At 39.9% G+C, this 12,048-nt stretch overlaps 1 protein-coding gene across 1 annotated transcript; it reads left to right on the top strand.

The window, feature by feature from the left end:
* The first annotated feature begins 597 nt into the window (after positions 1-597).
* NUDT15 (nudix hydrolase 15) lies at positions 598-8,953 on the top strand. Its single transcript, XM_058184169.1, has 3 exons — positions 598-775; positions 7,308-7,504; positions 8,441-8,953. Exons 1-3 carry the CDS (start codon positions 633-635, stop codon positions 8,575-8,577), a joined length of 477 nt encoding a protein of 158 aa, XP_058040152.1. The 5' UTR covers positions 598-632; the 3' UTR covers positions 8,578-8,953.
* Positions 8,954-12,048: the final 3,095 nt, after the last annotated feature.

Here is a 12,048-nt window from a genome sequence, read left to right as displayed (position 1 = left end):
GCTGAGAGAAAGTGACTGGCCCAAACTAAACCAACTCAAGGACTCCTGGTTTCTAGCCTTGATGCCTTAACCATAAACTGGCTCTCTTGGTCCAGTTTACCCTTCTATAATTCCCTGTGGCCTCCACCTATCTATTAATCAGGTTTGACAGTGCTTAATTTTTGCAAAAACAGCCAAGGGTGCTTTATTCAGATTAGTTTGTGGCCTAGTGCTTGTGCAAATTCAGTAAATCATGATTAAGGTAACAAGGTGTACATTGCAAAGTCAGAGCCAGTCTCTTCATTTGAAAGTGAAGTTTGGCGTTTTTACCCCTATTGATATTATTTTGTGCTCGTTTACCCTGAATTGCACCCACCGCCATTGTTCGATTAGTTGATTTTTATAGTCGGCTTTCCTTTCGTTCTCAGTGGAGAGTTTAAGACGGCTTCTGTCCTTTTAGAAAGTTTTTTTTTTAATCGAGATAATAATTATCCTACTTGAACATCTTTGCTACCAAATTGGCAGTTACCACCGGCAGCTGAGCCCTGAAAAGACTGCCAAAAACAAAAAAGCCTCTCCCACGCAGATTGGCTGCGCGACCGTCTGGCCGAGGAAGGCGGAGTTAAACCGAACGTAACTCAGCGGGACCGGGCATGGAGAAACTGCTGCGTCCAGGGGTCGGAGTTGGGGTGGTGATCACGAGCCTCAGGCACCCTGGTTGCGTCCTAGTAGGCAAGCGGAGAAGTGTCGTCGGGAGGGGCTTCTTCCAGCTTCCCGGAGGACACTTAGAGTTTGGGTGAGTTGGAGGCGTGCCTCGTGACGGTGTCGCGCGGCCCGTTCCTCTTACGCACGTGGAGCTGGCGGAGGGGCTTTGGCTGCTTTTGAGATATTTGGACTCCCAATTTCCGGAATCCCACAGCCAACTTTCCGGGAATGGAAGTCCACACATTTAAAGCTGCAATCTTTGAAAAACACCGGGATAAATAGATGGGGTGCCTTCAGAATGAAGGGAATTGGGAAGGAGACAGTCGTCATCAGTAACAGAATAACAGTTGGAACTAACCTTGGAGGTGTTCTAGTCCAGAGGTCTTCAACCTTGGCAACTTGCAGCCTGGCGGACTTCAACTCCCAGCTGGGGAATTCTGGGAGTTAAAGTCCACCAGGCTGAAAGTTGCCAAGGTTGGAGACCTCTGTTCTAATCCAACCCCCTGCTCAAGCTGGAAACCGTTTTAATTATATCAGGGGTCTCCAACCTTGGCAACTTTAAGATTGAGGAATTCTGGGAGTTGAAGTCCACAAGTCTTTTTTTTTTTTTTTGCCAAATTTTTTTTATTTTTTTATAAACATAATAAAAAAAGATCATTGTGAACAAATTATTGGTCAGGTACATCTTTAAACACATCAAATTTCACCCAAATTTATAATCTAATACAATATATTTCCCGCTTCTTCTTAAATTTAATTATTTATTTGCGCAAATCTAATTTTAAAAATATATATATATATTCCAAATTCAACACATCCTGGAGTTTATTTAAATAAAGTTTAGTCCCCGTGCTTACTTCCCCAAAACATCAATAATAAATCTTCTGCTTACATTTTTTTAAAATTATCTATCTCAATTTTGCATCTACATTATTAATCAGAGGTCAGACCACCTAAAATCTCTTCCTTAACAACTGTCCAGAGATCACATAATTTCTTTCCTTTTCATCGTCCTCTGCCTCTAGATCAGTGCTTCTCAAATAGTGGGGCGGGGCCCCCGGGGGGGCGCGAGGCTCCGTAAAGGGGGGCGCGTTTGACCTCGGCAAACACTGTCATAGCAAGCTAAGCCCCGTGTTTACAATCGCGCGGGGGGGGGCGCGAAAAATGTTTTCTTCTTCCTAGGGGGGCATGACAGAAAATAATTGAGAAGCACTGCTCTAGATCAAGTAACATATATTAAAATTCACATCTAATCTTTTGTGATAATCAACACCAAAAAAAAAGATTAACAATTAAAAGGGGTACTCTCATTATTTCCAACAATTATTTCTCCAATATATTTAATTATTTCCTTAGAAGTTTTAGTCAAGTCATTTTATTACCTTCTCTATTCATAAGAACAAGAAAAGCAAAAAGCAAAAAAGAACAAAAGAAACTTTCCCCAAACATAATACATTTATTTCCCTCTTATCCCAAATTGTTCTAATATCTTTCCCCCCATTTCCCAAAGCATCAATTTATTTTTATTACATTTGTCACTTATATTTTAACATAGATATTAACATTTTCTATTTTAAATTCTTAAGAAAATTCTAAAAGCAGCCGTTAGTTCCTTTCAAAGCGATGTTGTATGCCCACGTAAACAGTACTTTCTTTGGGGGAACAGTCTGCTATTCCATTCTTACAGTCTGCCTCTGCCTTTGGATCCGCGCTTAAATAACAATTTCATCAGATTTATGATCCAAAAGCACACCATCAAAAATTCTCTTCCAAAACTGTTACGCAGTCCCAGCAACGCCAAACATCATGGGAATAGTCACAAGAAAGCTATTCGACTCTTACTAACTTCCTCTACCTCTAGGTGTCTCATCTTGAAACAATTACAGCTCCCAAACAATAAGTGGCCATTTTGGTGACAAAGCTCCTTTGTTCTCAAATGCTTCAGTACATGGAGTTTAATTTTCCAAAAATTTTCTTTAACTGTATTAAAAGTTGAATTAAGTATTTTAAGTCCAACACAACATTTTTTTTCTTTCCTCTTTTTCTTCTATTTTTACTTATCTTCTTTTGAATTGCATTCTCAATTAAAAGTGTTCATTTTATAGTTTCCAACTTATTCCTCCTCCAAGTTTTTATCTCTTATAAGTTCTTTTAATATTCCATAGATTTAGGATAGAGGGAATAGAGACATTTATTTAAAAAACAGTTCAATATTTTCTTTAATACTTTTCTCGTTATTTCTTTAGTTTCCATTATAATCCATTAACACTTCCAGGTTTTCCCAAGCCATTGCTTATTTAAAAGATTTATTTTTCTTTTCCTTGATTAAATAGGGCCCTACTTCCATTCCAAGCCCCCAAAATTAATTCATTTCCAGAGTGTGTATTCATTACATTGATTCCTTCCACTTTCACTTCCTCTTCAATTAGCCACCCAACTAAGGTTTCTCCCAGGGCTTGCGCTTATTTTAAAAAATCTTTCTTCGTGAGCTCACAACTCACCCGACTTCAACAATTTGTCCTTTCCTGTTGATTTCCCTTCTACACGCTCCTGTAGCTGCCACGGCTTTAGTGCAGCTGCCATGGTGGATTTATGGCACTGCATTCCTCCCCGCTGGGTCGGGGGAAAAGTCCGGAGCTATGGGGAGTTTGCTGCCTCCCTGTTCACTCCGGCGGCTCCCCCGTTCTTCGCTGCCCCTTCGAGGCAGCTATGATCCGCTCTGTAAATTGGAAGGACCCCCTGGGCGGGGGGATATCAGTGCAAACCCCGGAGACATTGGGGTTTGCGACCTTCTTGCCCGCGATGCTAGCCATGCCTCTTGAAGTCCACAAGTCTTAAAGTTGCCAAGGTTGGAGACCCCTGCCCTAGACCACCTGGGAATTGGCAACCAATCAGGATACATTTCTTATACAGGAACAGGAAACACTAAGGTGGGGCCCCACAGAGGGTATAAACTCAGGCACTCAGCATCTTGGTCTCTTCTCCTTCCCTCCCTGGTTCTTCACCCAACACCTTGAAGCATGTGATCGCCTTTTCTGCTCAAAGAACTCAAGCCATGTGATTCCTCTCCACCATTAAACCATCTTTCCAAGCAGTCTCCATGTTTCCAGTATCTTTTTCCTCACTTGGAACTGAACCCAGAAGGATATTTCTTCCAACAAAACTTATTAGTGGTAAAGCTTCTAGATTTTGGTTGCACAACATCAAATGACAGTGGTAACAAATAGATATAGTAGACCAATATTTGCTCTTTTTTGTAGGCCAAATCTGGTATTTCTGTTTAATAATTTTATTAAAATGGGGGATTTTGCTATTGGTCTTATTGCAGCACAAAATTGAGGGGAAGGGAAGGAAAGGCTTTGATCTGAATAATGGGTTGTCAGAGCTTTGCTTGACTTTCTAGTGGCAGTAATAGTAACAGAATAACAGTTGAAAGGGACGTCAGAGGTCTTCTCAAGCAGGAGACCCTATACCAGTGATGGCGAACCTTTTTGGCACTGAGTGCCCAAAACGGAACATGCGTGCACGGCATTCCAGAGTGTCGGAAACCCGAAGACCAGCTGGCTGGCATGCGCATGCCCGTTTTCAAGCCATTTTTGGGTCAGAAATGCTGTTTTGGGGCAGAAACCGGGGCGTTTTTTTCGGCATTTTTTGGGCCATTTTCCGAAGACCAGCTGGCCAAAATGTGTGCCAGAAACCACATGCATGCCAGGAACCAGAAAAGCAGATGGTGATGGCGCGCATGCCCCCAGAGAAGGCTATGCGTGCCATAGGTTTGCCATCATGACCCTATACCGTTCAGGCAAATGGCTGTCCAATCCTTTCTTTAAAACCTCCAGGGATGGAGCACCCACAACTTAAGAAAGAAAGCTGCTACACAGATTAATTATTGCCATTGAAAATTTCTCCTTAGTTCTAGATTGGATCTCTCTTTGATAAATCTCCATTCCTTCTTATCCTATCCTCGGGTGTTTTGGAGAATTGGTTGACCCTCTCCTCTCTGCGACAGCCCCTCAAATATTGGAAGACTGCTATCTAGTCACCCCAGTCCTTCTCTGCATTAGGCTAGACATACCCAGCTCCTGCAACCATTGTCTTTCATCCTAGTCTCCTTATCATCTTTGTTGCTGTTCTCTGAACTCTCATTTTTTTTGTATTGTGGTGATCAAAACCAGATGCAGTATTCCAAGTGTGGTTTTACTAATGTAGTATAAAGTGGTATCATCACTTCATGTGACCTTGATACTATACCTTGGTTGATGCAACTTAGGACTGTATTGGCTTTATTCAGCAATTGCAGCACCCTGCTGGCTTATACTTAAGTGGTTATCTACTAGGACACAGAGATCCTGCTCAAAATTACTGCTGTTAAACCAGGTACCACTTGTTCTATACATATGCATTTGGTTTTTCTTGCCTAAATGTAAAACCTTATTTTTGTTATCACCAAATTACATTTTGTTGTATAAGTGTACGTATCTGTCAAGATCCTTCTGGACAGACCTGGACATTCTACGGTCCGTGACTGTCTTTATCCAGTCCATGATAGTGTGGGGCACTGCAGCAGCCCCATTGGTTCAAGCCCTCCACAACAGTCCCAGTTTTGCATGTGGCCCCTTGGGAAAAGTAATTGTCTACCCTGTTTTAAAGTGCTGGCTACTGCACCCCACTTGATGTCATCTGCAAATTTGATGAATTCCCCTTTTATCTCCTCATCTAAATATTTATGAAGATGTTGAAGAGTACTGGGCCTAAGACAGAACTTTGGAGTACTCCACTGTAATTTTCCCTTCATGTACATGTAGTTTCATTGAGGACTACATGTTGAAAGTCATTGGTCAGCCAGCTACGAATCAGTCTGGTGGTGATGATGTCTACCCAGATTTTTCTATATTGCCAAGAAGTAGGCTGTGATCTACTTTGTTAAATTACTGAAGTCCAATGCATTTCGCTGGTCCACTAATTTAGTCACTTTGTCAAAGAATGCAATAAGGTTTGTCTGGCATTCACAGATATGTTGCTTGATTATCTTTTCCAGGATCTTACCAAGTATTGATGTCTGGCTGATTGTTCTGTAGTTTCTTGGATCCATTTTTTTCCTTTTTTTGAAGATAGGGCCATATCAGCTCTTTTCTGGTCCTTTGGCAATTCCCTGGTGCTCCAGGATCTTTGAAAGTAGTTCTGAGATCACATTTGCTGCTTCCTTCAGAACTCTGTAATTCATTTGATCCAGGTGATTTGAAGTCATCTAGAATGGATAGGTGTTGTCTCACCATTTTCTTGCTTATTTGGACTTGCATTCCTATTCTGTCTCCTACAGCGTTGCCTTTGATAGGTTGAACTATTATTTTTCTTCTTGTGTAAAGATCAATGCAAAGAACGAATTCCGCAGTTCTTTCTTCACTGCTGCCTGTCACCTCGCCATCTTCTCCCATTAGTGGACTGATTGATTCCTTCATTTTTTTCTTGTTTTTTACATATTGAAAGAAACTTTATTATTTTTGACATTTGTTGCAAGTCTTAGTTCTTACTTCTGAGCCTTAGCTTTCCTGGTGTCACCTGCAGATTCACGCTATATGCTTTTTATTCTTGTCGTTTTTGTCTTTCAGTTTATGTTTTTTTAATGCAACCATGCTGGTTTTGTCTGGGGCTGATATGTTTTAATGCCTTTTCAGAAGACCAGGAAAGTGGGGGCCTGCCTCACCTCTGAGGGGGAAAATATTCCACAGGGTGGGGCTGTGGAACTCTTCCTTGACTTGCCAGTAACAGTTTCTTTAACTGACAGAGTCTACAACATACCTTCCCTTAACTGACTGTGGGATGGGCTGGTGTAATAAGACAAAGTGTTTCCATAAGTAGCCTAGCCCCATGCCATGTAGGGCTTTATAGGTCACAATCAACACCTTGAATTGGACCTGGAAGCAAATTGGCACCCAGTGCAGCTTGCGAAACAGAGGTATTACATGCACCCCTTGGATACCTAAAATTGCCCATGCAGCTGCATTTTATACCACCTGAATCCTCCATATATCTTTCAAGGATAGCCTTATGTTGTGCATGTTGCAATAGTCCAAATTTGAGTTAAACAGGGCATAAATGATCAAGCAGAGAACCTCTATATACAAGAAAGGGCATAACTGGCACACAGATTGAAGCTGAACAAAGACCTCCCTAGGCACCTGCTCTGACCATCTGACCCCCAGGTTATGTGGGGCAGTGCAACCCCACCTACAACTAAAGATGAAAAACTCCAGCATATAAAGGGGAGTACCCATGGCCAGTCCATGTTACAGGGTTATAAAAGTACAATAAATAAGAAAAACAATCTGAAGCTACTGAAACACCAAATATTTTCCACTAGCTCAACATACAAAAAAGCTTTACACCAGTACATAAAAGTATGCTACACAGAAAATGAATTAATGAAAATAAAGTGCTTCTACTTTATAACCAATTTCTTTGAGAATAAGGGCAAACAAAGCTGACAAAAATATTCAGGCCCTTTGTTCAGAGTAGATGCCTGCTAGTTGTCATATAAACTGGATTCTTGTGATATTTCAAACCAATAGAACCACTCTTGCTTTCTGACTAACTCATATTTCCTTCACTTTTCCTCTGTGCAGTGAAAGTTTGGTAGAATGTGCAAAGAGAGAAACTTTAGAAGAAACTGCTTTGCATCTAACAAATGTGCAGTTTGCTTCAGTTGTAAATGCTGCCAGTTTAAAGGACAATTACCATTATGTCACCATCCTAATGAAAGGAGACATTGATATGAATCATGAATCCGAACCAAAGAATCTGGAACCTGATAAAAATGAAAGTAAGTTTTTAAAAAACTTTGTATCCATGTTGTCTGCATATATGTATGTGAGAATGGTTTTCTGCTTTTTTTGTTTGAACATTTGTGTGTATATGAAAGTGCAAATCATATCCCTTATTTGTTATATTGTGTTTAGGCAAGACTTGGGCTACAAACTTCTCTAATTTATCTTGAAGTAAACTGAATTAATTTCCAGGGTCTAGAATACTGAAAATGTGTCCCATCTTTTGAGTTGTCTACTCAATATTTATCTTTAGATTTCCTGTAACAAAATATGTCAAATTATAAGACTCCAAAATAATTAGGCAGATTGCAACTCTGATAGTATTCTAAAATGTAATAATAAAACAGGAATGCTTAAACCTAGTTTTATGCAGAACAGTTTGTTTCCATCCTTCTGAAGATATCTTGGTAACAAGTACCGTATGAGAAACAAAATGCTGGATTAAAATGCCCATTGACCTAATCCTTCAGGGCTACTGTATTATACAGGGCTGGGCTTGTGCTTATGTGTGTTATTGAGATCAGGGCATACATCATTTTTGCTGGGATAGATTTGATAATTATTAGAGATTGGCATTTACATTTACATGTCATCTGCATGCAATAGGTCTTCTCTGCCTCTTGATAGGTACCTACATTTTAGATGTATGTATTTTTTTTCTTTGTATTTTTAATTTTTTATGCTTTTAATTTTCTTTTTTAAAATTGAACATTATATGCACCACTTGCAGTTGTCACAGCCATAGAGAGCATTGTTTTGTTTCTGGGTTAAAAAATCATTGTCTTTGTATCACAACACTGGGAATTTTAGGCATATGTGAATTTCTTCCTCTATATAAACTCCCATTTCCCAATCTAATGTTACATCATCCTAGCAATCATTGACAGATTAATGTACTTCTTATGCTGAAACATTTGTTCTTTTTTTTGTAGGTTGGGAATGGATAAAATGGGATGAGTTTCCACCAGCCAATAAACTCTTCTGGCCCCTACGCTGCTTAAGAGAACAAAAATATAATCCTTTCAAAGAAGAATTAAATCACCTGAATGGGTACACTGGAAATCTATAAAAGTTATATTTTCTGCATTTAAAAAAATTATCAATAGGCCCCGATGAAGAGACTTTTGTTATCAGTGTTATCAGACTTTTGTTATCAGTTGTACATTTGCTCTAAATACTTGAACCAACCTCTGTCAATAGTGCATGACTGGCAGTAATCATATTCCCTCCAAATGCTGTATTTTGGCACACAGCTTCACATATTTTTCTTTACAATGTATTTTAATACAGTGATGTATCCTAGTATAGGGCTTAATGCATGTTTGTGATACTTATGGTTTTGTTATTGGTCAAAGCAGCTTCAGTAATGTATTCTATATTTTATGTTACTTTGCTCTGTAAGAAAAGATGATTGTATAGTAAAAGGATTATAGTTGACTCCATAATTGATATAATCCAGTCTAATCACAAAAGGTCCATATTTTAAACTCTTCCCATTCTATTCCATTTTGCTCTCTGACTTAGGAGTACCACCATTGGAAAGAAGAAAAATTACTACCAGTTGCAAGCCTTTTTTTATCATGAAACCTGTGAAACTTTTCCAATAATGTGAAAAAACCTTAACATGTTTTTATGTAACTATATAACCAGTGGTGGGATTCAAATCATTTAACAACCGGTTCTTTGCCTTAATGATTTCTTCCGACAACCAGTTCACCAAACTGCTCAGAAAGTTAATAACCGGTTCTCCCGAAGTGGTGCGAACTGGCTGAATCCCACCATTGTATCTAACCCACATTGTGTTTAGTTTTCCATTAGTTATTTTTGTATTATACCCTAAAACAAAATTTGTTCAGCCACATTAATTCAATATATTGTACGAATTTTGCCTCTGGTTAACTGAGTAAACCAGTCAGTAAAAACAAGACCAGGAGCTGACTATGGATCAGATCATGAGCTGCTCGTTGCAAAATTTAGGCTTAAACTGAAGAAAGTAGGGAAAAGCACTAGGCCACTCAGGTATGAACTAAATCATGTCCCTGATGAATATACAGTAGAGGTGACAAATAGATTTAAGGAATTAGATCTGGTAGACAGAGTGCCTGAAGAACTATGGACGGAGGTTCACAACACTGTACAAGAGGTAGCAACTAAAACCATCCCAAAGAAAAAGAAAGGCAAGAAAGCAAAAGGGCTGTTTGAGGAAGATTTGCAAATAGCTGAAGAAAGAAGGGAAGCAAAAGGCAAGGGAGAAAGAGAAAGGTACACCCAGTTAAATGCAGAATTCCAGAGAATAGGGAGGACCAGAGATCTCTTCAGGAAAATTGGAGATATGAAGGGAACGTTTCATGCAAAGATGGGCATGATAAAGGACCAAAATGGCAGGGATCTAACAGAGGCAGAAGAGATTAAGAAGAGGTGGCAAAATTACACAGAAGAACTATCTATACAAGAATGAGCTTAACATCCCTGATAACCACGATGGGGTGGTCACTGACCTTGAGCCAGACATTCTAGAATGTGAAGTCAAATGGGCCTTAGGAAATCTGAGCAAGAAAGCTAGTGGAGGAGACAGTATTCCAGCTGAGCTATTCAAAATCTTAAAAGACGATGCAGTAAAAGTGCTACACTCAATTTGCCAGCAAATTTGGAAAATCAACAGTGGCCACAGGATTGGAAAAGGTCAGTTTACATTCCAATTCCAAAGAAAGGCAATGCCAAAGAATGTTCAAACTATTGCACCATTGTACTCTTCACATGCTAGTAAGGTTATGCTTAAAATCCTACAAGCTAGGCTCCAGCAGTATATGGATCGAGAACTACCAGAAATACAGGCAGGATTTTGAAGAGGTAGAGGAACTAGAGATCAAATTGCCAACATATGCTAGATCATGGAGAAAGCTAGGGAGTTCCAGAAAAACATCTACTTCTGCTTCATTGGCTATGCTAAAGCCTTTGATTGTGTGGATCACAAAAAATTGTGGCAAGTTCTTAAAAAGGGGGGGAGTACCAGACCATCTTTTTTGTCTCTTGAGAAACCTGTATGCGGGTCAAGAAGCAACAGTGAGAACTGGACACAGAACCACTGATTGGTTCAAAATTGGGAAAGTTGGAATTAAGATTGCCAGGAGATATATCAACCTCAGATATGCAGATGATACCATTCTAATGGCAAAAAGTGAAGAGGAACTAAAGAGCCTCTTGATGCGGGTGAAGGAGGAGAGTGCAAAAGTTGGCTTGAAACTCAACATTAAGAAAACTAAGATCATGGCATCCGGCCCTCTCAATTCGACAAATAGATGGGGAAGAAATGGAGGGAGTGACAGATTTTATTTTCCTGGGCTCCAAGATCACCGCAGATGGGAACTGGAGCCAAGAAATTAAAAGACCTTTGCTCCTGGGGAGGAAAGCTACAGCAAATCTAGACAGCGTACTAAAAAGCGAAGACATCAACTTGCCAACAAAAGTGTATTATAGCCAAGGCTATGGTTTTCCCAGTTGCAATGTATGGCTGTGAAAGTTGGACCATAAGAAAGGCTGAGTGCCAAAGGGTCCTTGAGTGGCTCAGACTGCTAAGACAGTCTGTTATTAACAGCAGCTGCTTGCAATTACTGCAGGTTCAAGCCCCACCAGGCCCAAGGTTGTCTCAGCCTTCCATCCTTTATAAGGTAGGTAAAATGAGGACCCAGATTGTTGGGGGAATAAGTTGACTTTGTATATAATATACAAATGGATGAAGACTATTGCTTGACATAGTGTAAGCCGCCCTGAGTCTTCGGAGAAGGGCGGGATATAAATGCAATTTTTTTAAAAAAATTGAGGCCTTTGAACTATGGTGCTGGAGAAGACTCCTGCGAGTCCCTGCAAGGCAAAAAAACCAGTCAGTCCTAGAGGAAATCAACCCTGACTGCTCTTTAGAAGGCCAGATTCTGAAGATGAAACTCAAATCCTTTGGCCACCTAATGAGAAGGAAGGATTCACTGGAGAAGAGCCCAATGCTGGGAAAGATTGAGGGCAAAAGAAGAAGGGGACGACAGAGAATGAGGTGGCTGGATGGAGTCACTGAAGCAATAGGTGTAAGCTTAAATGGATTCCAGAGGATGGTAAAAGACAGGAAGGGCTGGAAAAACGTCCATGGGGTCACCATGGGTCCGACACAACTTTGCAACTAACATCATCATCTCTTTTTGTACATTGGGCTACAATTCCCATGACAAAAAGCCTAGGAAGTAGGAGTGCCAGTAGAGTATTACAAACTAATGCACATGCAAAGTAGCAGGCTGGAGAAGTCTAATCTAAATATTTTTTGATTTTATACAATCTGAAAGATTATTGGATCTAAAGTTAGCAGTCTTTTACTCATAGAATGCTTTAATGGACTTGAAGAATAGAATTTTCTCCCACATCTCTGCTGCTTGAAGATCTATTTGGAAGACTAGAAGACTTACTACAAAAATGTATTAAGGAATTGGTGACAGTTGCTCCTTATAATTCTTTGCTGTTTATAGAAGTGTTACTCTACTCAAAAGCAACAGCTAAC

This window comes from Ahaetulla prasina, chromosome 1, assembly GCF_028640845.1.
Source record: "Ahaetulla prasina isolate Xishuangbanna chromosome 1, ASM2864084v1, whole genome shotgun sequence".
Classification (NCBI taxonomy): domain Eukaryota; kingdom Metazoa; phylum Chordata; class Lepidosauria; order Squamata; family Colubridae; genus Ahaetulla; species Ahaetulla prasina.
This window is presented reverse-complemented; position numbering and strand designations above follow the sequence as displayed.